Source organism: Trematomus bernacchii, unplaced genomic scaffold, assembly GCF_902827165.1.
Source record: "Trematomus bernacchii unplaced genomic scaffold, fTreBer1.1, whole genome shotgun sequence".
Taxonomy (NCBI): domain Eukaryota; kingdom Metazoa; phylum Chordata; class Actinopteri; order Perciformes; family Nototheniidae; genus Trematomus; species Trematomus bernacchii.
In genome coordinates, this window is record NW_022987723.1 from 1,874,358 (window position 1) to 1,901,601 (window position 27,244).

A 27,244-nucleotide genomic window follows, 5' to 3' on the forward strand; every position below is an offset into this window, starting at 1 on the left:
AGGACAAAAGTCAACATTTGTAGAGGTCACAGAGAAAAGAAACAACGGGTGGATGGAGGGGATGGGGGATATCTTTCCACTTAGCACTTTGTCACCAAAATGTAGCCATTTGTCAGTGAAGCAGCAGGGGAACCAAAACAAAGGGACGCAGCAGGAGAGAAAGTTTGTTTCATAGCTTGCCAGGTTTCATAGGTGACCAAGATACAGTTTCTAGGTGGATGATTTGAAGAAATTTGAGGCAAAGGAAGGGGGGCTACAGGGAAGGGATAAAAGGTTAAAGGAGGTGAAGGGCAGAGAGAGGGAGGGAGGAGTAGTGGACAGAAAGTGAGGGAGGAGAGGGTCACAGGAAGGGTCAGATTTATTTCCTGTGCGCTGCAGATCCTGATGATGGTCCTCTCCGGGGTCACACGGGGCTCTGGCTATACGGACTTCCACAAGGGAGAAGGCCAATAGGTCTCCACACACACGTCTGCAAGCACCAGTGTGTGTGTGTGTGTGCACATCCTGGCATATATGTGTGTTTGTGTGTGTGTGTGTGTGTGTGTGTGTGTGTGTGTGTGCACCCCCCGCATGTGCAAGCGGTCAAAGATTTGGTCACCATCTGCTTTAAGGTCTCCAGCTCTATTTCACATCAGAGGGAATTGGGGCTGAAACCTGATTCAATTTAATTTACTATACTTTGAAGTTTGAATCACAGTCACTTTTTTAACATTCAGCCGGTGTAGCTCAGTGGTTAGCTCTGTCACCTCACAGCAAGGAGGACCTGCGTCTGTGGGGAGTCTGAATGCATTTCCTTTCCAATTCCTTAGACATTCAAGTCAGGTGGATTGGAAGAGCCGGTATTTCCCCTAGGTATGAATGTGACTGTGACTGAATCCAAGTGTGTGAGCTGATCCCTCAAAGACTTATTTACATAGCCTGAAGAGCTCAGAGTGTTTACGGGAGCTCATGAGCTCGGGAGCATGGGTTTAAGAGAACTTGAAAGGCCTTAAAATAAGAAACTCTCCGGCTGCTTGAAGCAATAAATGTCATCAAGAAAGTAATAGGCTGCTTAAATGATTACATTCATGTCAAATTATGACAAGCGAGTGTTTTTTAATAATACCTTCCCTTCATTTACCACCTCTGACATTTTAATTTCAATTACAGAAGTGTATTTGTGTTCTGCTTGCTGTATTATTACTTACTGATTTTACAAGAAGAAAAAAAGACCAATATATTTATTCATGTAACAAATAGAACATTCTGCCGTGTAATGATTTTCATTGTATCTGTGATTAACTAAGGATGTCTTGTTTCTTCCTGCCGTCCCATAAATAGGCATGGTGGCTTAAAAATAATTGGGGTTCAATGAAAGTTTGGTGTTGATTTGCTGTGGGAATCCAACCTATGACCCTCCTGTCAGACTCCTGAGGGACCTTGAAAGCCCCGGGTTCAGCTTGTGTCAGCTGTTTTGTGGTAATATGAATAGTATTAAATTAGTTTGAGAACAGGCGCCACTTTTTAAAATATCAACTGAACGGATAAAGGCATTTAGCTAGGTGACCTTAGTATAAGGCTGGGGTATCCTTTTTTGCTTATTGTATAAAGAATCCCATTAAAAAACCCAAACCAATGCTGTCTTTCTATAAAATTCTCATACCCCAAATCTGATCCTTATTCATTCAAAAAGACATACATCTTTAAATAAAAACAGGTCAAATGGTATGTTTACACTAGTGTCTTTGCCCTCACCTGATTATGAGCCTAATATCACAAGTGTTAAATGACTTTAGGAGTTCAATCAGCGGCACAAATCGCTTTATCTCTCAACTAATCTCCTCTTTCAATCTCTGCTTTTTTAACAGCGTCTCCTCACCCAAACCACGTGGGGCGAGCATGTCTAAAGCTGAAGGTGTATGTCAGACCTCCAGGTAAGTCACGCTTTAAATACACACACACACACACAAACACACACCTTGAGACCCAATGCGCAAAAAGGTCCAGATTGGCTATCAAAGTAAAATTAGAGGGGAATAAGAGGTCTGATAGATTGCCCCAGCAACACTCTCTGCTCTGATTCACAGACCAGCCAGGCAACACGTTAACACCTTTCACTCACACACACACATTCACACATACGAGCACACACAAGTGAGCACAGGCGCATGCACACAAAAGCACAAAGTGGCATACGCACTTCACATCAAATCACATCACATCACAGTGGGTGTGAGGGAGACCTTCTGTCCTTGTAGAAAGAAAGCAGGCTGAAAGTGCTCCGTTAAAACGTTGCTGGCTGCATTCGCTCATAAGAAACAAGAGAGCAATCTAATAATAAACCCATCGCATACTGTAGAAGCCTAATCTAATAATAGACACTTCATATTTTTCTTAATAAAATTCTCCTTATGCATCAGGCTTGTGGAAAAAGAGTCTTTTCTTCCGAACAGCATGCAGCCTGATAAGATATACTCTTTTGAAAATAGCTTCCTCTGACAGGACGCAGTACTCACACAGTGTTGGCCGATGATAGTGCCATTTCAAAAGAACTCAAGAATATATGGGGAGCAGATTGTGGCGCTCCACTTACACCTGCCTTATCTTAAAGAAATCTACCTGTAAGACTTTTCAAAGGCGGATTCTTCCTCATGAGTTTTCAACCTAAGCCTGACTAAAGAATCAAAGCTGGCTAGAAACACGTCTCCCTAGATAATGACACGGCTTTGAAGATCTTCGTAAGCTTTCCAGACTCAAATCATTCCATCTCTCGCTAAGGGGGAAGGAACATCTCTTCTCCTCCATAATTACTGAAACAACATACGTTCTTTTATTCTGTCATTTATTCTGCTTTTTTGTGCTCTTAAAGCAATCTGTCTGACATGCAACTTCCATCTCATCTGTGAAATATTGTCACTGGCGGAGCTGTGAGCACATGTGTGTGAGAGGATGTGTGTCTTTGTGTGTGTGTGTGTGTGTGTGTGTGTGTCAGCTGCTCCAGATTCTGAGTCTCTGTGATTAAACTGTAATTAGGTTGGTTAAACCCCCTGCAGAGCTCAGTTGCTGTCGTCTTCTCCCCCTTCCTCTCCCCTCATCCCTCTCTCTCGTCTACTCCCTGCCATTTTTCCTGGCTTTTGAAGCGTGAGAGTTTTGTGGTTTGTCACTCCATTTCCACATTTCCCTCCCCCCGTAATAGTTCCACTTGTCTACCCTTTTGTCTTTCTGTAAATCCACTCCCTCCTCTATTCCCTTTGTTTTAGATTGTCTTGTCTTGGTGTCTGTCTGTGTGTCTCTCTCAGTTCAGATGTTTTGTCGTTTCTCTCGTTTTCTGTTTCAGATGGGTCGGGATATGATTCTCCGGAGCCCTTCCTGACTGACGGAGGTCCGTGCCGGAGGCCAGGGTCCGTGGCCCTGTTAGCTGTTCTGGCCTCTCTGCTCCTGGGAGTCTTCTCCTGGCTGTGACCCCTCTCCCTCTCCTCCTGGAGCTCCCACCCAGGGTCGCTGGGCTGGGCTGGCTGTCCCTCTAAATCCACCACCCCTCAGGGAAGCCCTCTGTCTCCGTCCCCCCCTCCCCCCTCTCCCACCTCCACCTCTATACGACCACCAACCACCCCCACTGCCAGCCCCCTCTATGGCCCAGCCACGGACACCGTCCCCCGGCCTGGCTGAGAGGGTTGGGGCTCCAGCTGTGTGGGAAGCTGCGCTCCATCCCTGATCCCTGAAGTCTGGGTGGAACAGCGACTCTCGGCTGAAAAACACAAGGGGAATGACTCTGCACTCATATCAAGGGGTCCTTTTGATTTGTCTATTGACTCTTGGCCACTGATGGGGTAGATGTAGCCGCGGCTATGATTAAATTTGTCGTTCCAGCGCAATTCCTATCATCCAATCACGGCAGGATGCATTAAGCGATAGGCCTGGATGCACAAAAATTGGATTTTTCTCACATTGCTATCCCATTGTCAAACCAAGAATTGGAAGTGGCCAAGCTTGCATTGTAATTGGAATTCTATACTACCTGGACCAGGTCCAAGTACAGCGAGAACCAGAGCGAACGTGTAGAGATGGAGAGGAGGAAAGTGACCTGGCCTGCAGAAAAAAGAAAGGGTAGACAATGTGGGCACAGATTTAAATGACGACGGCCATATGGGAAATGTAATGGAATATGTGTTTAGACTCAGTTTACAGCAGTGTGATATAAAAAACTATACACATTTAAAATGACAAGTATAATCATAGCCTGTTTCAGAGGGAGGGTGGGGTGTGTGTAGTTCTGGGTGGGTTGGGTGAGGTGTATATTTTCAGGTGGGATGTGTTCTGTCTTATTCATGTTTCTAAACAAAGCATTTATCACAGCCTGGCTAGCACAGGTGTATTCAGCACTGACTAATGTCGATTGGGTCGGGTGACTTTTGGAACCATGACTTTTTCATGTATGAATGTACCACTGGTCACCCACCTCTTTGTCTTTCTGTATTATTATGACTGTGGTCACTTACAGTACCTTTGTCTCGGACTGGCTCTGGGGTTTTTTGAGGGATGGTGTGGGCGGGCAGGAGGAGAGTGAAGCGAAGACAAACAGGTGACAAAAGGAGGCGACACTCAAGTTGCATGACCACTGTGAAACCTTCAGATCTCGTTTGTAATGATGATATATTTTTTCATGGGGGAAAATCAGAAACACCCTGCTACCGCTCTCGTGCTCTCCCTTTTTTCCGACATCAAAAGAAGGAATAATCAACCTCTCTCCTCACACCGTTTCCTCTGTCTGGCTTTCGGTCGTTGATGGATTAGCTTGGGCGTGAGATAAATGGACCCACAGGGTGAAACTGACTGGAAATCAGCCCTCAGAGCCCAGGCTAGATCACAATGGACATAAATACTGACTAAAGCTGGTCCTGGGTCCGAGGGTTAAACCAATAAGGGAAGCGCATAGACTGTGGCAAATGAGGCGAAGTGTGTGTGTTTGTGTGGTAGCATCACAAAAACGCGCATGCACACACATATACAAGCACACGAACACAGTCTTTGATAATGGGACGGTTCCTCTGAGATTTTTTTGGAGCATTTATGGACATGACTATAAAGGGAACTGCACAAAGAGAGAGGGATCGGAGGAGAAAGTGTGTGTGTGTGTCATGGGACTGAGACTTCTTTAATGTTGGGAAGTGAACATAATGAGTAAGCACTGTGAACACACACATACATAAACACTTGACAACCATTGTACAGATACACACACATACAGGCATTTGTAGAAAAGCACATGCAGATCTAGACATTTACAAAGACATGGCATGCACATACACACACACACACAAACAAGGGGAAGCACTTCCTTCCCTGTTTCATCTTATTTTTGTAGCATTTAAAATCACTGTTAATTACTCCTGTGTGGGATGCAGTGATGGGGTATAGCCTGTGGAAGATTACAAAAAATGTGTTTTCTCTTCTTCTATTCCACTGATGCTGTCCTTCTATCGTTCTTCTTCTCTGGTTTGTGATCCATGGTTGGTAGTGGTAGGATGCCTCCAGGTCTGAGCGTCATGTATGAGTTTGTCTCCTTTTCTGTTTGTGATGTTTTTGTGGGAGCTGACCTCAGTCATTAAAGTCAGTCAGTCAAAAGTAAACACAGAAGTCAGAGCGAGGAGAGAAACACACAAATAAAGATTGTTTTTTTGTCTACTCGAAATAATCCAAGTGAGTGGAATTTCTTCAGCCGAGATGTGAATTAATTTTCATTTGATTGGTTTTTGTTTTTCTTCCCAAAGGACACATGATTGTATATTCATATATTAGACTGCACCTTGGTGTTATTTTTGCTCAGTCTATCTTCCTCTGACGTCAAAGTCTTGGGATGGTAAGCATTGAGCTCTGCCAGTCAAAGCATGAAATTATTCAGATGAAATCACTTTCTCCAATCTTCAGCTGTTTCTCCCTCAGTGATGTGACAGCTAATCTGAACTGCTGACAACATGGAGACTGAATAGCTTGATAACCTTTCCTCTCTTGTTTCCATCAGATTTCCAGCAGTGTGGCCTCAGTGATGGAAAATAACCAAGTGCATTTCCTCAAGAACTGTACATATGTTTGTTTACTTTACTTGAGATATTTCCATGTTCTGCTACTTCATACATCTGTTTCACTACATTTGGAGGGAAATATTGTACTTTTTACTCAACTAAATTGTCTTTATAGCTATAGTTAAGATTGACTTTTCAGATTTTCCTTAAAAAACACATGATGTGAGGTCCTTAATACCCAAAATTGTTAAATCTTTGTAATTTCACCTCAAATTACCCAATTTGATCCTAGCCACACCATTTCCATTCTCCCTCTCACTTTCATTGGTTTTATAAAGGCACAAACATATATTTTTTTAAATACACATGATGAGGTTTTAAAATACGCTGTTCAAGATTTAACACGTTGTTACCAACAGTTTGGGATTGTGACCACTTACATTTCATTGCAGAATTAGTACCAGAAACTGTTTATCTTAACCCCTAATATTTGCATATAGTGAGTAAAAGGGTGCATGATTGTTTTTTTCTTCTGCTCAGTCTGGATATGTGGTGCAGTTGGACAGAAAGTTGACTTATGAGTTGTTAAAATGTCCACCAAAAACAGAATTACCCTCTAATCATTTCATATTGTTTAATTTTAATCAATGTTTGAGGCCCGACGAGGTAACATTTTCTATTATTTAAAAAACAAAAATAAGAGAAGAAAGGTATGCAAATGTGTGTTCCAGCACTGTCTCTTTTTTTTACCTCGTACTTTTAGTTTTGATTCCTTTTTCTAAATAATATTTCTGTAGTTGTACAAAAGTAGAACTTCAATGTAGTACTAATTTAAAGTATTTCTCCATTTTGCCAAAACTTGTATGTCTATCAAAAGTCAGATGTCCTTGAGCAAGACATGAAACCATTAAATTATGTTAATGCCTAAAGGCTTAATGTCCCAAAAATTGCATATGAAATATTTCCTCTCCTCTTTGAGCTCAATAGGTTTTCTTTAGATCCAGACATGAATAGACAGATGGACAATAGACTCTTACCCCCCATTAGGGCTTGTACTGGCCAGTGCTATAGCTTGAAACATTTATCAGTCCTGTTCTGAAAGCGTTATTTGAAACCACTGAGTTGCCGCTGGTGCAAAAAGAATATCAGAAACGTTGTTTTTGGGGAAAAGTGAGGTGCATGAATAATAGATGAACCTTGGCTGTCCATGTTTGGCCCTCCTGTGAAAAGCGGGCTAATGGCTATCGATGTCTCTGGTTTCCATCAAATTGCTTCATATGGGAGCCCAATTCAAACGGAGGAAGAGTACATTCCAGTGAAAAGGAGACGAGGGAATGAAATTATCTGTGAATGTTGAAACGCACGCTTGGTCAGCCAATTCTTCGCCCTGACAACTATCAGGTACCAGTGGGATTGGCCTAACGTAAAATTAAGCCCCATCAAGCGAGGCCTCGAAAGCTTCCCATGTCTCAATCCTTGTGAGAGGAAAGATGGATGTGTGATCTGACTGGAACAGCGCCAGGATTTAACAGATGTGCTGCTTCAAATCATGGGAAACTGCTGATCTGGGCTGTGCCACTGAAACACATGCACATACACACACACACTGTTTTATCCCCATGTATTCACTTCTAGATCTTATTAATCACCTGATTATTCCAGCTATTTTCATTGGCTGGCGTACACGTGGGAAATTAATTGGCGAGAATAAATTTGGCCTATATGATGTTGGTTTTGGCAACAACCAAAAAGAATTCCCAGGAAATGCAGATGGCGACCCCGCTCCGTTCTTCTCCTCTCTTCATCTCTTTCTGTGTTGATTTCTCGCTCTCACTGACACATTATCGGGCTATAGGCTAATCTATTCTCCTCTCTACCCTGTATTTTTGTCTCCTCGTATTCAACTAACTGGCATGATTTAGGAATTATGGAATTAGGGCAGCGCTTCCGTCTCTATTAATGAGGAACTGCATGATGAAAGAACTTGATCCTGAACGTGCCATCTGTAGTCACTATTACACATTCTCTTAATCTATCTCTCTTACTCTCACTACTTTCTATTCTTTCTTTCCTCTACTTCCTTCCCCTCTCGCACTCTCCCTCACACACACATCCCCTGTCAAACACACTCACATTATAATTGTAATTACAGAGGAAATACTAATGGCTCTTCAAGCACTGTTGGATGTGGCGTGAAATGGTGAAATGGCACAGCAGGAAAGTTAACTATAGACCACACACTCATGCATAGGCACACACTCACAGGAGTCCAGATGGACCGTGTGTTATTGCTGAATAATGCATGCTATGTAGACTCTATAAAAGATACATGGGTAGAGAGAGCTGGGCACCATTCAGGCACAGTGTGCAGTTCGAAGAGGGCATCTCTGGAGCATCCCTTGTGCAAATTTGGAGTTGTTATAAAATGTTCAGCTTGTACGTATTAAGCGATAGGTGACCCAACAGGGACACATATTTATCTGGCCTTAGAGAGGGTAAAAAACTAAACACTAGGCTTTTAGACATTGTCAGTTGATATCTTGGCTGGCACTCTGCCCGGTGTCTTTGCAGTCACCTTGAATGGGCTTTGGTGGTTACTTTAAACCATAAAACTTTGAGAATTACACAGCAGATTCAATGCTAGAGGCTCGTATTTCAGAGCACCTCTCAGAAGCACTATGAAAAATATTCAGCAGCAGTCTATCTTCATGTAAAGTAGAGGGGGGAAGGGGAGGGGGAGGTCTGGGTGAAGGGTAAATGCTGCACCCATGTGGGGGAAATGAGCAGCGCCTCTTTCCTCTGGAGTCATATGACAGGACATGCGCACGACCATGTGCTGCGTTCAAGAGCTCATAGAAAGCTCCTTCCTTCCTCCTTGTTTGAATTACAATTAATCAAAAAAAATTCGGCCATGTATTTAAACTAAAAGTTAGGTATAATGTGCTTTGCTGCAACATAATTAAGGAAAGGATCATTGCACCGAAAAAAAACGTTTTTTCTAACTAATCTATTTATTACCAAGTCATATAATTACAGTTTTATTGTGCTTACTGTATAACATGGAAGTAGGCTGCGTGTGCTTTAGTTGACTTCTTTATTTCCATTTATGGTATTTCCATCTTCTGTTTTTTATTTACTTCCACTTCAGTGCTTGTAAAGGTGGGGCAGTAAATAACATATTTAAATGTAAATGAATCCCACATTTACTAGTTGCAACATTAAAGTGATGCAGCATAATGAAAGCATAATATAATATACATTGTTTTCGAATGAACTTTTTTCATATTCAGTACTTCCCTTTTTGGTGCTACTTTTCTCCTTTTAAGTACACTACAGTCTTTACAATGTTAGCAGGTAAATACTCTACAGCTGCTGGTGAGAGCTGGACAGGACGTTTCATTTAATTTCATTTAATTGCAATAGAGTCATTATAATCGTGAATAGTGCTGTTTGAGTTAAGTATAATATCTGAGTACTCCACCATTGCTTAGTTGCAAACTTCCTCCTAGTTTATAAAGCCAGTAAACATTTGCTCGGCTTTGGAAATCGCGATCTTTCCGACAGTCCTTAAAGGCACCACGCGACACACTTCGGGACGGCCAGACGTTGAAAAGCCACTGAAGGAATCCAGAAGTTACCAAGTTCACATACCGTGAAGAAGGAGGAGTAACCAACTGGTTTTTAACAAGAGGAGGTTTACCTGTAAGTATTGACTCCCAAGATAAATATCTGTCTTCCTTTCTCCTGTCAACATAGTTGTTCGAGTTGTGGCAGTTGACAGGGAAGCGGAAGTAGCTAACTACCCAGCTAGCCGCACATTAGCTGGTTTAACGACTTGTCAACGGATTTTACCTTGTTTACAACACTACAGAAACTTTTCAAACAATGTAAGAAAACCTTATATGCTTTGACAGACACTTCGGCGTTGTTCTCTGTCGTTTTCAACTTGTTTTAATTCAGTTTAAAAGTGTCATGTTGGGGAGTTTACAGTCACAACGCTGGTGTCTTGGGTGTGGGACACTGTGTTTCCTTACTTTTATTGTTGAGCCTAAAGTCACCTGTTTTTCAAGTGACCCTCGTTAAATACTTGCTCAGCACTTTACTGTTTTCCTCTGCTGTTGAGATAACCAAGGACAGGTGCAGTGGTGTAAAGTAACTAAGTACATTTACTCAAGTACTGTACTTAAGTACAATTTTGAGGAACTTGTACTGTAATTGAGTATTTCAGTGTGTTGCTTCTTTGTACTTCTACCCCACTACAATTCAGAGGGGAATAGAGTACTTTTACTCCACTTCATTTGGTATACCTTTTAGTTATTTTACCGATTTGGATAATACTTATGAGACTTTAGTTACACCTGGAGTAAATTCATAATCGACCCTGGAGTATACAAAGCAATAATAACTAGCTTCACCTTTACCAGCTTGATAAACGCATTAAATGTATCAATAATTATAATCAAAAGGTATAATATATTATACTGAAATGTGCCAATCTGCATAATGAGTACTTTAAGTATATTTTGATGCTCATACTTTTGTACTTTTATTTGAGTAACATTTTGAATGCAGGACTTTTGCTTGTAACAGAGTATTCCTACACTCTGGTACCTATACTTTTACTTAAGTACAATATCTGAGTACTTCTTCCACCTCTGGTCAGGTGTGTGTGGATACAGTATTGCATATATTTAAATGAAATGATTAACAATATCATACGTTTACCTATTTCTTCCATTATAATTGGCTGCTGTTGTAAAAATAGTTGACATTTGTAAAACCCCCTCACACATAATGCTATGAAAATAAGAAAATGTCATGTGTTTTTTTTTTTTCCTGTACAGCATGATGTCATTGACCTTCCTTCTGGCTGTTTGTTATTGTAACATTAGGTCAGCAGTATCAGTAAACCACCCTGCCCAAAACATTTCACACTTAACCGTAATGTGTTGTCATCAATGAGGAGTGGGTGTTGGAGAACTGTTGAAAAAGTAGCCTTTAAGCTTGCTTGTGAAAAAAGATTAAGCTGGAGGATATGCATATAAAATGATATGAATAAGAAAAGACGTCAGTGTGTGGTGTAGTCACATCTGGAGGAACAGGTTTGGGTAGAAGAACAAGAAATGTGCTTCCCTGTTTGAGCTATTGTGTTAAGACACAGGCTGTTGGTGCTGTGAGGACATTTCAACATGAATGGGTATGTCCTATAGGCTTGGTAAATGGTTCTTCTTGTGGCTGTGAACACATGTAAAGTGGAGTCGGGTGTGATGTGTGAAACATATGGCTTCCTGTTATGTTATTATGGGCTCAAATTGCTCAGGGAATAAACAGATCTAGTGTTTACCCGTGTGTGGCTAGGCTGTAACCTTCTCATCACTTTTTCATGAGAATAGATCAATATTCAGCGATGGAGAGGTTTACGCTGTACTGGCACTTGTTATTGAAATTTAAGTGTTGACATGTTCATCTGCTCTTGTTGTGGTTTGACATTTCAAAATAAAGCATTGTGTGTAAATGAGTCCACCTACAGTGTTATGGTGGTAAGAGCACATCAATATCTTGCCGAGTCCAATAATCGGTTAGAAAAGCAGTCAAGCCTGTGTGAACCAAGTGCCCTATTTGCAAAAAAGCAGAGTCAACAACATTAAATCATCTGAACTGTCTGCCAAGTAGACTTTCCCTTTTCCCTTTTTTTTCTATCTCAGGATGTTTGGTTGCTGCAGGTTTGAAAGGCAACTCAAAGTTCAGGGGTCATTTAGAAAAACAGGAAAATGCTACTTGAACTTTAAAGGAAAGAGTAGACAGGAGAGGAAGAAGGGAATACAGCTGTTTCCTGATCTTTAAAACAAAACAAAAAGTCAGAGCTTGTGGTTTATGACTAACCACGTCTTTGCTGAAACGTACAGTGTTCCTGCATCACAGAAAAACAAGCTTATGTTGTTTACTTTCAATGATCTCTATCTCCTGTTACCTTGTGCACCAAAGGCTGACATTACACCGGTGTATTCAATGCACGCTGTGACGCTGGGCTGCAGGAAGATCACTTGATGCACAAATCAGATATAGTTAGGATTTGATCTGCTAAACCTCTCTGCAAGGTAGCCTAGATCATGCTGTGATCAGAATGTTTCTCCATGGATTAAAAAGCAGTGAAACCACACCTATAGCATTGCTCAAATTCTGTCTGCTTCCATCCGTCAGTGTAGGGATTATCAGGATAAAACCTGGAATCCTAAAATACTGGCCAGGATAACGTGACATAATCCTGATAATCGTCCGATCCTTACCTCTAATAGGGGCTTTTATTCTGATCCACTTCTCTTAGTTATACCTTGCCTGAACTCCAAAGTATACTAAGAACAAAATGTTAAAGTGGACCTATCATGCTATATTTGAATAATATAGTGTAGGACCATACCTATATAAGGCATATTTATACTTTTTTTTTTTTCAAAATACCAAACAGATCATGCATTTTAGCCATGCCTCATTTCGCTCAATTTGAAAAATGTTAGCTCTGTTTTTGCAAGGGTTGATTCTGTGAGCAACAGCACCATCTAGAGGCCTGGCATATGTACTACAGCGTCTCCAGCGCTTTCGAACGGCAATGCCGTGGTTGTCTCCTCCTGATTGGTGGAGTTGGCCCAATAGCCGTAGCGCCACCGTCCTGACGTCAGGACAGTGTTCAAATCTGGATCAGTTTTTATCAGATCCGTTGCAGCCCCTTTTTTAGAGATTTGGGTATGGAGGAAAATAGAGAGGGTTGTGTTTTCTGACACTTGGTGAGTTCCCTGGAACACCGGGGACACATATTCATGTATAAAAGACGTACAAAAGTGCATTTTGCATGATAGGTCCCCTTTAAATTGCACAACAAGTAGCCCTTAGTGGTCAACCACGATGAGCACTTCCTGCTGCTGGTTAACGGTAAAAACCTCTCAGCGGCACTTCCTGACATCATGCCCGCTGTGCTGTGGTACATTTTGTGCAAGCTCATGAAATCTCCATTTTAATCAGACCACAGACTCTGCATGGAGCTATTAAATGAGGATGCAATTTATCCTAATGTGATTAACTGTGGGAGTTCATTTCACAGGAAGTCACATGAGATCACTTGTAGCCTATAACTAAAGTATCTGTGCTTTCTTAAAACTGAAGCTTTCTTTTTCTCGTGAGTCAGTAACTGACACAGAGAACTTTTAAGGCTCCAATCTTTAACTTTTGAGGAACAAAAGTTAATCTCTTCACCATTGCTCTTTAGCCAATTCAAAAGCAGATTGTATCACCTCTGCTGTTACACAATCCCCTTAAAGACCTTGTGAGCATGTAGGCTTAAAACGAAACAAAACGGCTCATCATTTCATGCAATTTACAGTGCTGTATGAAATGAAAACTAAAATGGTCATCCAAGCTTTGTTATTGATTTAGTTTCTTGTTCCTTTTCTATCAGCAAGCATGTGTCCAGATTCCAAACACTCTTCCAGGGGAATGGAAATGGCTCAATTTGTATAGGTTTTGCATCTCCTTCTTCCCTCTGACATCAACATGTTGTTTTCATGCAGTGACATGTTTGGTCCTTTTTAGAATAGTTCTCCAAATTAATTTGATATGAGTAACTTTTAGAAACTCTCTCTATTAAAGTTTGTCCACTACAGAATGCTCTATGTATTCAGTCTTAAATGTAAAACTGAGTCTAGGTACCTTTGTGTTCATTTTAAGAAATTGATATCAGCGGGTGTGTTATTAGATTTTCTAAATTACCAAATATTGATATCAATATAGCTCTCAAGAAAACACTCTCTAGTATCCATAATTAAAACATTGAATTGACATCAAGCTAATTATATCTCAGTCCTGTATTTTGCTCTTGGTCTTTTACACCTTTAGAGTATCTTTTATAGTTGCCTACAGTAAAGCTGGGTCTCAGGTTTGTTTGAGTCTTGGAGTTTTATGATAGTCGATGCCCACTGATGGGATCTCTCTAAATCCGCCTCTCTTTCAGGCCGCAGAATATCGAGCTCGGAGCAACGGGGGGAACCTCCAAAATGGACAAGGGCAAAATGGAAGACATGACTGTGGAGCAGATCGCCACAAGGTCCAACCAAGTGACTGACGAGGTACCGAGACACACACACACACACACACACACACACACACACCTTCCTTCCTTGAAGCAATATTCTGTCCAAAATCGTTCAGTATCACTAAAACTGTATTAGTACTCGCTAATACTCAAACTGCGCAAGCTACAGACAAAAGCTGGTGAGCTCAGAGTATTTGCAACATACAGATTGACAGTGAGGCAGTGGATAATGTAGCACGAGTGTTTTTAAAAGTTTCTATGGTAGTTATTTTTTAAACCTTTCTTTGGGAACACTTCATTTTAATAGTCAACTAATTCTCTTGGACATTTATTGGAACATAAAAACAAATATATTGCTCTAACTGTTAGGTGTCCAATTCATTCATCTGCAATGCGACATTAGTCCGAACAGTCTTATCAATATTCATAAAAGTTAAATGTCAATCTAGATAGAAATTAATCAATGTTTGTCCTGTGGGAGTAACTTAGGGAATACAAATAAAGGTAAAAGGTAGCAGCAACAAAAATGCTGGTTCTTTTTCTCCTCGTCCTAAGCTCAAGTCAAGGCACCAAGGATGGGCTGAACATGCAAACATTTAGATTTGTCTAGTTAAAAAAATAATTGTAATATGTCCATTGGAGTTTAGACTATTACATTCATAATGAATCAATATTTACTTCAGTTTAACTTGAGCTTTTATTCAAAGGGAAAAACTATCTTGGCTGTTTATGATTCTGCCAACTTTTACAAAACACCGTTTCCCTTCATTCAAGACAAAATGAGTAATTTTGCACACATGCTAATTATGCACAAACAAACAAAAGCAATCAGGACAATGGGATTGTTGTTGCGACTAAGGGAATAGTTTAAATTGCTCTTTTGCTTTGAATCTCATGATATGTCGAACTATAAAGCCAGTAGGTGGTTAGCTTAGCTGATTAGCATTAAACACTAAAGAAGGAGGGGGAAACAGCCTGGCTCTGTCTAAAGGTTAGTTAATACAAGTACCCCATGCAGACATTAGAGCATAAAAAAATCCTTTAAAGGTCACCTATTATGCAAAATCCACTTTTCATGTCTCTTCTACATCAACATGTGTCCCCTCTGTGGAAAGAGATTCTGAAAGTTTCAGGAACAAAGATTCTCTCTCTTTTTGTCCTGATCCATTTATATAAAAACCTGTCTGAAAATGAGCTGATCAGATTTTGGCCACTTTATGATGTCATAATGTTTTTTTGGCTTGTGTAACCATTAGCCAATGACCAACCAAGGTAACCCCCCCCCCCACCACCTTATCACCTGAATCTCCTCCTAGAGAACCATTGTGTTCTTTGTAACCAAATCTCTCTGAGGGGCGTGGGGAGGGGCTCCTTATTTTCATCTAAAGTAACAGACAGAGAATCAGCACTTTTGAAACAGGGCTGAAACAGAGGGGATTATGGGTAATGCTGCAATGATCTGTTTGGTGTTTGGAGCCAAACACTTCAGAGACATGTTTTGTATATATCTGAGACCTGTAATATATTGATGAAAAACAGTTGAATAGGGGACCTTTAATTGAAAATAATCAAGATTATCATTGTTGTGATGAAATAATCATTTCAGACATGCCCACGTTGAAGACCGAACAATTTGTGTGTCATCGCTAGGGCAACATAATAACAGGCACATATTATCCTGGGGTTGCTTAAATATTCAGTAGCATGGAAAGAGCAGAGGGTCTGTAATTAGACTCATTGTGTTCACAGTTGATTATAAAGCCACGCATTAATAGTGTGTGTGTGTGTGTGTGTGTGAGGCTTTACGCCTAATTTAGCTTTAGCTCCCTTTTCCCATCTGCGCTTTTTGACGGTTTGAATGTTGTCAGCTATATCCAAGTGTTTTATTATCAAGGAGATAATTGTTTCATCAGCACCCCGGGGCATCGTATGATCAGCCATCTGATTCAAATGGAGGAACCTTCATTTACTCTAGCTGGGCTTTTAGCTGTGCTCTTCACCTTCCTGTAATTCTGACTGTACTAATTGTTTACTTTTTTCTTCTTGACTGCGCTGTTTCTATCCGTGTGTGTTTCCGACTTAACCTCTTTCTCCTTTTCCTCCTTCTGCTGCTGGCATGGCAGTGTCCTTCTGCTCACACTTCTTCACACTCTTTGGGTAACAACTCATAGCCGAAAAACTCAGAGCATGTCCCTGAAATATATCAGGGCAGCGATGGATTTTGTTATACGATTGATGTTGGGGAGACTATCATACGGCTGTTTCCATGTCCTCAATTTAAAAAATGGCTTCCACACTCTTCCACATTGTGACAAAGTTAATTAAAGGCATTGTTTGTGTGCTACTTTCTTATAATTCTGGTATATTGCAGCCAATTAAAACCCGTACTTTTTTTGATTCTCTCTTGTGTTAGAATAGGACTTGAATTAAAAAGCATGTCGCTTGCTGGAACCTGCATGCACATCGCCTCACTGTACTTCCATTTAAGCCTTCCCAAACAACGATTTAAAAATACCACACCATTGTCTGTATCTCAGAGATCCTTCCCAGCAACCCAATCTGGGAAATTTGGCTAAGACAGCAGTTTTCGGGGCTTAATTAGCAAAGTTTGAGGATTTTTAGAGACATAACTTAATGTTTATCCACCCAAATGATGTTCTGGCAAGGCCAACAGAAACCTGGCTGAGCTCAAACACATCCATCTCGCCAATTCCTTGTTTGTCTGTGTCTCAACTCGCTGATTAATGTATTCAGAGCAAACATAACACAGAGAGGAGGCAGAATCTGGTCCCCTCTCTCTTGTTAACACTTCATTAGTGATGGGAACAATGGAGTCATGCCCTGAGTCACTTCCGCGCTCTGCTGCTTGGGGTGCTCTGTTCACTGTGTACAGCACTTGCTATTAATAGAGACACAAAGGCGTAACTCACCTGAACTGACTGCATTCCTGTTCACCAACAACTTTATTTTCCGTGTCCTGCTTTTTAGATTAACTTTTGTGCTAGCTGCAGCCATATCACTTCAACAGTGAGTAGACACAGTGACACAGTTAGAGATTAGTCACAGAAAAAATGTAGCTGTGTCCCAAATACATGCTAATCTAATGCTGGTTAGTATGGAGTGGTCACACAAAATGAAGTGTACTCCAACCAGCATTATTCATACCAGACACTCATTCGTGAGTTGTGCCTCATAATGTCCTCTCTTCAGTGTACATGTAGTTAACGATTAATTTTCTGTTGAGGAATTTACTGATAAATTGACTAACAGTTTTAGCTCAATTAGAGGACTGCTCATCACTCGGGGGGGGGGGGGGGGGGGGGGGGGAACTAAGCTGCTTGATTCATTAGTTTCATCTTTGAAATGTCAAACTAATGAAAATACAAACTCCAAAATGAAATGGGATGTTTTGTTTCACCAATATGTTAGATTAATTACTATCAATTCATAAACATGTTAATGTCTCTAAGCTTGAACAGCCAAATAAGCTCTAGAGCTGAGAGACTAATTTCCAAATGATTGGAACAAGCACTCTTTTGTTGTCCGGATCTTCTGCATGTATTCACATTTTAGGGTAGGAAACTGCTCTGTATACTCACTATAACCAAATTACTTACTATAACCAAATTACTTCATGTTAATTAGATAGTTCCCTGTTGTGGTCTGATCAAATGAACAACATTATTTCCATGATGGGAAAGGACATTCAGGGAAATGATCTGCACATGTTCCATCTTTGACTACAATTGTTCGATCATTGTCCCACACGCAGTACTGTCCGGTCAAAGGGTCGCGTGCTGCTGAAAATCATCTAATATTAACTTTAAATTGCACAGAACAGAGCAGCCAGTTCTGCATTGTTGTTCCTGTGTTAATTTATGTTTGATGCATAATTACAGCTGCGTATAGGGCTAAAATAAAATAGTCTAATAGTCATTTGGACTAATACACCTTCCTCACTTTCTTTTGCAAAACGGTAGTTTGTTGTCCACGATAATCCACGTTGTTGCCAAATCTACAAACAAATGATGAGAAATGTTTTTAAAGGTTTTTCATCTTAGAAAAGCACAGTGACCTAAAAAAAACTTGATGAATCTAATATTCAATAGGCTAGATGTTATTTTGTATTAATTGCCATATTGGAATCTTTTGATTGTTTTTATTAATCTTGCTCATAATAGTTATAATTTGTATATATATATTTCTAACCCTAACCCCCTGTCTATCCCTCCACAGTCGCTGGAGAGCACTCGCAGGATGCTGCAGATGGCGGAGGAGGTGAGACTTCTGACACACATTCGTTTTCCCTGCTGCTGTGTTTTGATCACAAGAATGTGACTCTGTGTTGGTTAATAATTACCCCCACCTGCATGACGATATGGAACATTTTCTAAATGACTCAGCCTTGATATGCTTGAATAATGAACTGTTAATAATTTGATATTCTGATAGTAATAGCACTTATTACAAGGAAATTGTTAGGAAAAATATCACTCGTCACCAGCTTGGTCTTCAATATCAGGATACATGTATTTATTATCCTCTCAAGAATGGAAGTAGTCATCACATACAGAGCATTTGGTACAACTAGTTCCTGAACAGTGTCTTTCACATGCTGATATACAAGAGTGTTACAGTCACAAGATGGAGGAATACCGGTTCAAAGCAGTATTCAATGTTTAGTTCAGGTTAGCTAAGGCCTGCGGAAACAATAAACATGACAGTCATATGTCTATCTCCATAGAGGCTGAATCATCATGTTAATCACACAGCTATCGTATTCCTAAAACAGTCCTGACGCTCTTCTAGGTAATCATTCATCCTGTTACGTACACAGCTACGTAGGGCCTTTGTTATCATGTCTACTCTGATATTAGAAGAGTACATTCAGTATTTTCCCCAACAGAAATGATTGTAACTAATACACTTTTTAAATGAATAATAGTGGTTGAATTCTGAACAGACAACATCCTCATCAAATTGTTTGATTGTGTCCAACCCTGATTATTTCCATTCTTTGTAATGTATTACTGTCTTTAATGGTTTCATTAGTTCTGATCTGTCCTCTTGTGTTTTCAGAGCAAACAGACCGGCACCAACACCCTCGTGATGTTGGACCAGCAAGGAGGTAGATATATGAATGACCACACTGCGAGCTTTGATGCAGATGTTTCCTCTTTTTGTCTGTGCCAAACAGTGTTAATTTCGTCAACGAAAACTAAAATGTTCGTCAACGACCTTTTTTACATGACTAAGACGAGACGATGACAAGATTTTTGATAATAAAAACTATGACGAAATGTATATTTTGTTTTCGTTGACGAAACGAGACGGGACTAAGGTGTTAATGGTGGACTATCGGACATTCAAAATACAGGATATTTTTCCCCAATTGTCCATCTTGTCTGTCAAAATGCATCCCTGTCATTGGTTGAATTAGTTGGGATTCTGGGAATCTGCACACGTCACTCACATTACACGAGTAAAGTGTTAAGAGAGTGAAATGTTGCTTTACGAATTTCAACAACTGATACTGTCACCTTGATTCCAATTTCACTGAATTAGTTTAAAGAGAGAAAACATTTTGACTAAAATGTAATGAGTTGTCATCGACTAAAACTAGACTAAAACTATGAAGGATAAAAAGGACAAAAATGTGAATAAAACTAATAACCATTTTTGTCTTAAGACTAAATCTAAAATAGCTGCCAAAAATAACACTGGTGCCAAATGCTGACTTAGACGTATGTTGTGCTAACCTTCCTGAGTTAATATAAGCACCTAGAAAACTGGGTAGTTTGAAATATTAAAAAGCTGTGCTAATAAAGGTGTGTTCTTAACAGTAACCATGCATCTCAAATATAACTGCAAATATGTCTTATTTAAATAAGACATATTTGTTCTTGAGTGTGCTTAAGTGTTGCCCTGAAAGATTAAGGAAATAAATTGTTATTTGTAGTAATTTATGAGATGTGCATCCTAAACAAGTGTTTATGAATGCTCTCCAGATTTACTCTGGATGGGTTATTTTTCTATATTTGTGCAAACTGGTGTTTTGTTTCATGCCTGTTCACTTTAAGTGTAAGTGCTATCCAAGGGATGCTTTCCCCATTTGGGAAATATCTGTCATTTTTATTATTTGTTAAACAATGTGCATTATGTTCTTTTCTTGTTATATCCCTTTTCTTGCTGCTGCTATGACCCAATTAAGGAATCCTCACAGGGACAATTACAGTCTAATTGAATCCATTCTAGAAAGGGATAGGTAAAGGTGATAAACAAAACAAAGTTAAGAATAAGAGAAGTGTCTAAAATGTACCTGGATACAGAAGAGTAGAGTGTGACATGGTGTGTGTGTGCCTGTGTGTGTTTCAGAGCAGCTGAGGCGTGTGGACGAGGGCATGGACCAAATCAACCAGGACATGAGGCAGGCGGAGAAAAACCTGACCGACCTCTCCAAGTGCTGCGGCATGTGCGTGTGTCCCTGTGACAGGTACAGTACACTACAGCGAGATGCTGAGCCTCACCTTCACTGCTCCGTGTTATCAGGCTGTTCTCCACTCTGTGTGTGCTGTGCTTTGATTTGTCATGATAGTTTATGGAACCGGCATGTGGCTGGTTTGTGTTTCAACGTCACATTGAGAGCAATATAGAGCAAACAGACAAGAAAGCAGTATGGAACATTTGAATTAGCATATTTGTTAACTTGATTTGCTTATTTGTTTTACATAATATTAAGTGGAAGGGCCTTTGTTCAGGCATCTCTTTTCAGATGTTAACTGACTGACAATTGAAGCGCTTCTCCAGCTTGTTTAGGCATGAGACACTTCTGGTTAAAACAAGGAGACAACATTTCTGACTATTTAATTAAAAGCCAAAAGATTTGACCTCAAATTCTCTCAAGGGCTAACAGGGCAGTGGCTCAGTCAGTAGGGGCTTGGACTGTGAGCCGTAGGGTCGCTGGTTCAAGTCCCCGACCAGACCTAAATATGGAGTGTGGACTTCTACTTGGAGAGGTCCCAGTTCACCTCCTGCCCTGCCGTGGTGCCCTTGAGCAAGGCACCGGACACCCCCTTTCCCCCCCACTCCCATTGCTCCCCGGGCGCTGTACAATAGCTGCCCACTGCTCCTAGTACTAGACTCCTTGTACTAGGATGGGTTAAAAGCAGAGGCCAAATTTCACTGTGTGTGCTGTGTGCTCTGCATGTGTGACCATTAAAGAGGGTTTCATCCCTCCCTATTCTATTAAGCTGCTGTGAGTTAAAGATTATGGGGATGATAATACTGTAAAAATGATACAGTCAGATTTATTCACTTGGACACTGGATTATCTTTGGATGAATTTAGTAACTGCGGCACTGTGGTGTTCCCAGCTCCAACAACAAAGTGCTTTGAAATATTTTTTTCTTTGATTGGCCCCTCTGCCTGGAGCATTCTCCATGGCAACCGCTGCCAATGCTCATGGGTATTATGGTACTTAAAGCCGTCCAACATGCAAAACTACTGGTGGATGCATTTTCATTAACGTATGGGATTGTTCCCTCATCTTTGAAAGTCCTTTGTTTCCATTTTGAGAAACACCGAGGATAATAACAAAGAAATTGAAGTGGGGAACCAAACTGGTTAAAAAATAAGCACTCTGCCTCTCTGTCCTCACTACTGGAACAAACGCTTCCATGCAACACCTCTGATCTGTCAGTGTGATTTTTACATGATCACAGCATGAGCAGCGTGTATGACATGGAGAGAAGATTTACACATGTGCTTGTCAAATGTTTATTTTTGGGGGTAAAAGATTGATTGTACAATTTGTGAGCATTCCCAATGGCTTATGAACGCGTACAGGATGTGATGGATGACAGGTGTGCTGCTCTGTGCTCAGCACACCTAAACCCCTCTCCATCAATATGCAGTGTGTGTGTGTGTGTGTGTGCATAGTGAGATTATATTTGGTTCTAAACATGGAAAAAAATCTCCCCAAATTGCTTTCACATTGGAGAAGAGGATTCTTTGATGAGTACCGTAACATAAGGTAGGGAATCTGTTTTAACTTCCTCTGTGAGCTTTATAATCGCTTATGCCAGAGCCATGTGGTTGTATTGAACACTTGTACACTTCTAGTTTTTATTTGAACAACTCTGGATTTCCTGCCTTGTATTGACTTTCTGTTTTCCCTCCAGGGTGTCGTCTATCGAGAAGGACTCAAAGTACAAGCGCACATGGGGTCTCAGAGGAACCGACAACGAGAATGACTCCAACGGAGGAAAAGTGGTCTCCAGGCAGCCGTCGGGCGTCCGCAACGGGCAGGTCCAGGCCAACGCCTCGGCCCCCTCAGGCCCCTACATCAAGAGGTGGGCCCTCCACCCTAGTGTTGCCAGTGGCATGTTGTAAATGTTGAATTTCAGTTGCACAATTGACAGATTAAGACACATTTCTTGACATTTACAGGATAACCAATGATGCTCGTGAGGATGAGATGGAAGAGAATCTGGACACGGTCGGCAGCATCCTTGGCAACCTGAAAAACATGGCTCAGGACATGGGCAACGAGATAGACAGTCAGAACAAACACATCGACGGCATCAACGACAAGGTGGGACATTAATGACATTTCAAACGTTTTAACCTGTTGGTTGGGCCTCAGGTTTACGTGCATTATTTCATCCTTAACAATTCACATTCTTCCACTTCCTGTTTAACTAGTTCATGCAAGTGTAAGGTACCCTGTGGAGTTATGTTGTAAATATGAAGTTGCATCCAGGGCTGCTCACTGAACTAAATCAATTTTTAAGTATTTGCAAAGCCTATGAGTCTGAATCCCTATTATTGTCCATGTTTACTTGGTCGAAGTCTTCTTCTACTCTGCCTTTGTTGGCACACTGCTGCTGTTCATCTTGGTGAATTACTGCTTCCTGTTTATCATTGGACAGTGTGAAACTATTCCACGTGCACAAGAGAACTCTTTTAAAACCAGCTAAATCGCATTAGAGTTGAAACAATCCCCTGGTAACCTTTTAAGTGTTTAAAATATATTTAAATTCAGTGAGTTGTATATGAAAGAGACAGGTTGCATACTGGTATAGCAACCCCTTCATCATCCGTTTCTTCTCTTTCTTCTTCTTCTAGGCGGACATGAACAAGTTTCGTATCGATGAAGCGAACCAGAGAGCCAACAAGCTCATCAAGTAGACGAGAAACGCTTCTGCCAGTTTATTCTATCAACCTCCAGCCTCTGTCGCCACACCCATACACCCACTGCACACTCGCGCACACTCGCGCCCAGAAAATGAAAAAAAGAAATTCAGTCAGGAAGAATATCTTTGCCAGCTGTGACATTTCTGCATTTTCTAAATCGGCCACCACCAACATACCCTTTGACGCATGTATTTATAGTCATGCTGGACTTTGAGAAGCATAAGGGCATCAGAAGCTGCTCCGAGAGGAAGTGACTGCCTGCCTATCACTGCTGCTCATATCATATCTCACAGAAAGGGAAGTAGCACAGGTCAGCTGCTTCTCTTTCTGCTTCACCTTTTACTTAAAGTTAATAACTCAGAACTTTCTCTCTCTGTGTGTGTGTATGGATGAGTTCATGCTCATACGCTGTCTTTAAGTAATATACAGCCTGTCGTTCGTTGAAGGGTCACCCTAATGATACCCATCTGGTTTAATCGTAAAACGTACTCAAATTCTCATTGGCTAATTGTGTAATTAAGTGTAATGTATCATGTGTAATAGATTTGAGATGATGTGCTTATTTAATTTTTTTTTTTCAAGCAGAAATGACTTGTGAATAAAGTTGTTGTTTTATAGACACTTTGTTCTCATGTCATTTAAGCCATTTCAGATGTAAAAGCTATTTCAAAAATATATTAAATGTTGTGCTTTGGAGAGAGTCATGGCAAATCTTTCATGCTGGAATTCAAAGCACCTTCCCCTAAATGTTTCTGACTCGAAGTCAAGGTTGTTGTAACTTTTAGTGAGAGGTGTTGAACTGGACTTGGAAATGTAAAATATACTACTAATTACTTTTCCTTCAAATGAGAAGGAGGGTCAGTAAGCATCATGAAAAACCTTCTTCAGGAACTCCTCCAAAGCATCTAGTTTATTTTCTAATAAAACTAAATATGTGAATCATGACGGTGTTGAATAACGGTGGATTTATTATCCGTGGGTCGACTGCTGTTCTTCATGTTTAGTGTCTCCTGCGGTTTCTCTCTCTGATGTAAATACTGAAACATATTGTAGCTGTTTATATTAATTTCCTAAAGTCATCCTGTTAATCTAATTTAATTTTTCTTTCCTCCCTTCCTCCTGGCTAATAGAGATTTATAGCACCCAGGAGGAGATTTAACTTCGAATGCAGGGTTCCGTCACAAGTCTGAAACATTTATATCCTCAGGTATTATAATTGAACAGTTTGTAAAAGTATGAAAATAAATGTTCAGTTCTAAAACACAGGGCTGTGCCTTTTTAAATCTGCTATTAGTTCTCATATAGGCTGCCGTCATATGCAGGAGTTTTATCATGATAAAAACCTCAAATGTAAGAAATTACTATGGGAAAAATAAGTTATAAATGTGCAGGAACTCTGCCTTTGTAGATGATCCATGGTTGTGTTGTAACAGCCGCTGTATCACAAACAGCTACTCTTGCATCTGTTATGTAAATAGCCAGTTTTCACAGCACAACTGCAGTGAAATGATAATCTTATGATGGAAAGCATCATTTGTTTTGTCAAATCCGTAGCCAGGTTGAGAAATTACCCCTGGCAGCAAGATGCAAAAGTATACACGTTAAAGGTGGGGTAGGTACGTTTGAGAAACCGGCTCGAGATACACTTTTTGTTATATTCCATGGAATGCTCTTAACATCCCGATAGCAATGAAAATCTTAAGTGCTTTGACAAAAAATCCATAAAAAAAAATTCATCTGTGGAAGCTGTAGTACTGTAAAAAGTACGACCAATCACCTGAGCCGGCCTGGCTAAAATAACTGGATGGCCTACCTGCCTGTCAGCCTTCCATCTGTGCACAAACTTATCTCGTGCCCTCATTGGTCATGTGCGCGTTCGTGTGTGTTGGAGGAGGGGCTCTGTAAGGAAGTGGCAGATTTTCTCCGGTTGTGTATTTTCTAGGGCTGTCAGTCGATTAAAATATTTAATCGCGATTAATCGCATGATTGTCCATAGTTAATCGCGATTAATCGCAAATTAATCGCACATTTTTTATCTGTTCTAAATGTACCTTAGAGGGATATTTTTCAAGTTTTTAATACTCTTATCAACATATGAGTGGACAACTATGCTTTATATGTTTGTTTATTATCATTTGAACAATGACAAATATTCTCATGAATATTAAACACAACAACCTCTGAACATTACAAATATTCGCCTCAATTCAACCTAGAACCTCTCTCATACAATTGTGTGTGTGTGTGTGTGTGTGTGTGTGTGTGTGTGTGTGTGAGAATGTGGAGGATCGTTGGAGCTATGTGCAGCTCAAGGCATATATGCCTGTGTGTATGAGCTGTGTTGCGGCACTATCCGTGCTGAGTGTGCTGTCTGGCTACCTGCATAAAGTCAAGTGCTCGGCGCAGTTGTCGGCGAAATGTCGCTCCTCTGTTTTCATTGAAACAGCTCCTTATATCCGTTAGCTCAGCTAGCTAGCACCAGATGCTAACAACAACACGTAAGGTGTGCTTCGCTCGCGCCACACATACACACACCCTCCCGGTCCTCCCGATGGCCAGTCCGGGCCTGCCGGTGAGCGTGGAAGTGTGGTCTGCCACAGGCTGTCAGCATCAGCTTGTAGATGGTATTTTAAACTCGATGCGCTCTGAAACTACGGCGGCCGAGGACAAAAAATACACATGCGTTAATCGCGTTAAAATAATTAGTGGCGTTAATTTTTTTTTGCGTTAACGCGTTATTAACGCGTTAACTTGACAGCCCTAGTATTTTCAAATTCTAGCGATCTCGAGCCGGTTTCTCAAACTTACCTACCCCACCTTTAAATGAACGAGGTTTAGGGGGAAGCAGAATAAGTCCTGGCGGGCTCTATTAAGGCCTCACTGTGAGAAATTGGCTAAAGATAAAGTAATACTCTATAGCCGCGTTCACACCGCAGTACTTTTCCCACTTTAGTTCCGATATAGTTCCGAAATGTTGCGTTCACACCAAAAAAATCTGGAACTAAAATTAGTACATCAGAACCTTTTTACCCCCTTTTCCGTCCCTGCTAGAGAGCAGGGACTTTCGTGGGAGAAAAAGGTTCCTATTTCTGATTGGCTGGGCGGATTGCAGACCACGCCCCATAAAACTCCCAAAAAGTTTTGTGAAGCCGCCATTTTATTATCCTCGCATTAGCATTATTAGCATTAGCATTCGCCCAGCGCACAAACGCAGAGAGACTAACTTATGGCAACACAAAAGAAAACATGGGAGCGGTGGAGAGGAGGTGTCGGCGTTCTGGCGATTTACTCGGAAGGCTTCAGTAGAAGTTGCTGGGAGTCCCAGCAGCTTCTACTGAAGCCAGTCCCCAACTCCGGAGACTTCCGGCCGGGGACTTCGGGTGGCAGTATACGCCGTGAAGTTGTTTGCGGCCTGCCAGTAAACCCAAAGCAGAAGAAGAAGTGACGTCAGCGGCTTCGTTTCCCTAATCCTCCCTCAGGGACTTATTCCGGTGTGAACGCGATCTGTACTTAGTTCATGAGAACTAAAGAGTTCTCATGAACTAAGTTCTGATGAACCTTTGTGGGAAAAGTACTGCGGTGTGAAAGCGCCTAATTTCTCATTCAGAACAATGGAAAGGCTCTCCTTTCACAGCAGATCTCCATGGAAACATTTGATCTCTGGACTCAAGTACACAGGTGTTTGATAACGTCGTCACCATGGTAACCTTTGATCTCTGGGCTTACACACACAGGTGTTTGATAACGTTGTCAATGTCCCTCCTTGACTCCTCTCTCCTCCCCTCCTCGGGACTTGACCCGGAAATCGATCAAGACACGCCATGTTGAAGGACGTCCCAATCTCTTAAATGCACATGGGGTGTTTCTCAATGTCAAGGAAGGATCCTCCAGAGCCACTATTTCAAGGATGCTCCGTCATCGAGTCCCGCCGAAGGACTGTTCCAATGTCCAGGATCCTTGGAAT

At 41.0% G+C, this 27,244-nt stretch overlaps 2 protein-coding genes across 5 annotated transcripts in view; both read left to right on the top strand.

Moving 5' to 3' along the window:
• efna2a (ephrin-A2a) overlaps window positions 1–5,671 on the top strand; it is a 72,612-nt gene extending 66,941 nt beyond the window's left edge. The window contains exons 3-4 of one of the 2 annotated variants that reach the window (XM_034144369.1): window positions 1,848–1,913; window positions 3,317–5,671. In XM_034144369.1, the coding sequence (XP_034000260.1) occupies window positions 1,848–1,913; window positions 3,317–3,441 (191 nt within the window). In that variant the 3' untranslated portion in view covers window positions 3,442–5,671. The remainder of the gene's footprint in view (window positions 1–1,847; window positions 1,914–3,316) is intronic. The other variant, XM_034144370.1, reaches the window with a different exon arrangement.
• A 3,871-nt stretch (window positions 5,672–9,542) lies between these two features.
• On the top strand, window positions 9,543–24,225 carry LOC117493834 (synaptosomal-associated protein 23-like). Of its 3 annotated transcripts, none has more exons than XM_034144407.1 (8): window positions 9,543–9,704; window positions 14,005–14,119; window positions 18,322–18,363; window positions 19,165–19,213; window positions 20,461–20,578; window positions 22,266–22,436; window positions 22,534–22,678; window positions 23,212–24,225. In XM_034144407.1, the coding sequence occupies exons 2-8, from the start codon at window positions 14,048–14,050 to the stop codon at window positions 23,272–23,274; spliced, it is 660 nt and encodes a 219-aa protein (XP_034000298.1). In that variant the 5' UTR covers window positions 9,543–9,704; window positions 14,005–14,047; the 3' UTR covers window positions 23,275–24,225. The 3 variants fall into 3 exon arrangements, with proteins under 3 accessions (XP_034000298.1, XP_034000297.1, XP_034000296.1); XM_034144406.1 differs by lacking the exon at window positions 9,543–9,704 and adding an exon at window positions 9,723–9,889; XM_034144405.1 differs by lacking the exon at window positions 9,543–9,704 and adding an exon at window positions 11,133–11,199.
• Window positions 24,226–27,244: the final 3,019 nt, after the last annotated feature.

What these genes read in the sequence shown, in the direction of transcription:
- LOC117493834 (XM_034144405.1), top strand. An exon ending in TGCGTGTGTCCCTGTGACAG is followed by an intron (nt 20,579 to 22,265) that starts GTACAGTACACT and finishes TTTTCCCTCCAG; the next exon opens with GGTGTCGTCTATCGAGAAGG. An exon ending in TCGACGGCATCAACGACAAG is followed by an intron (nt 22,679 to 23,211) that starts GTGGGACATTAA and finishes TTCTTCTTCTAG; the next exon opens with GCGGACATGAACAAGTTTCG.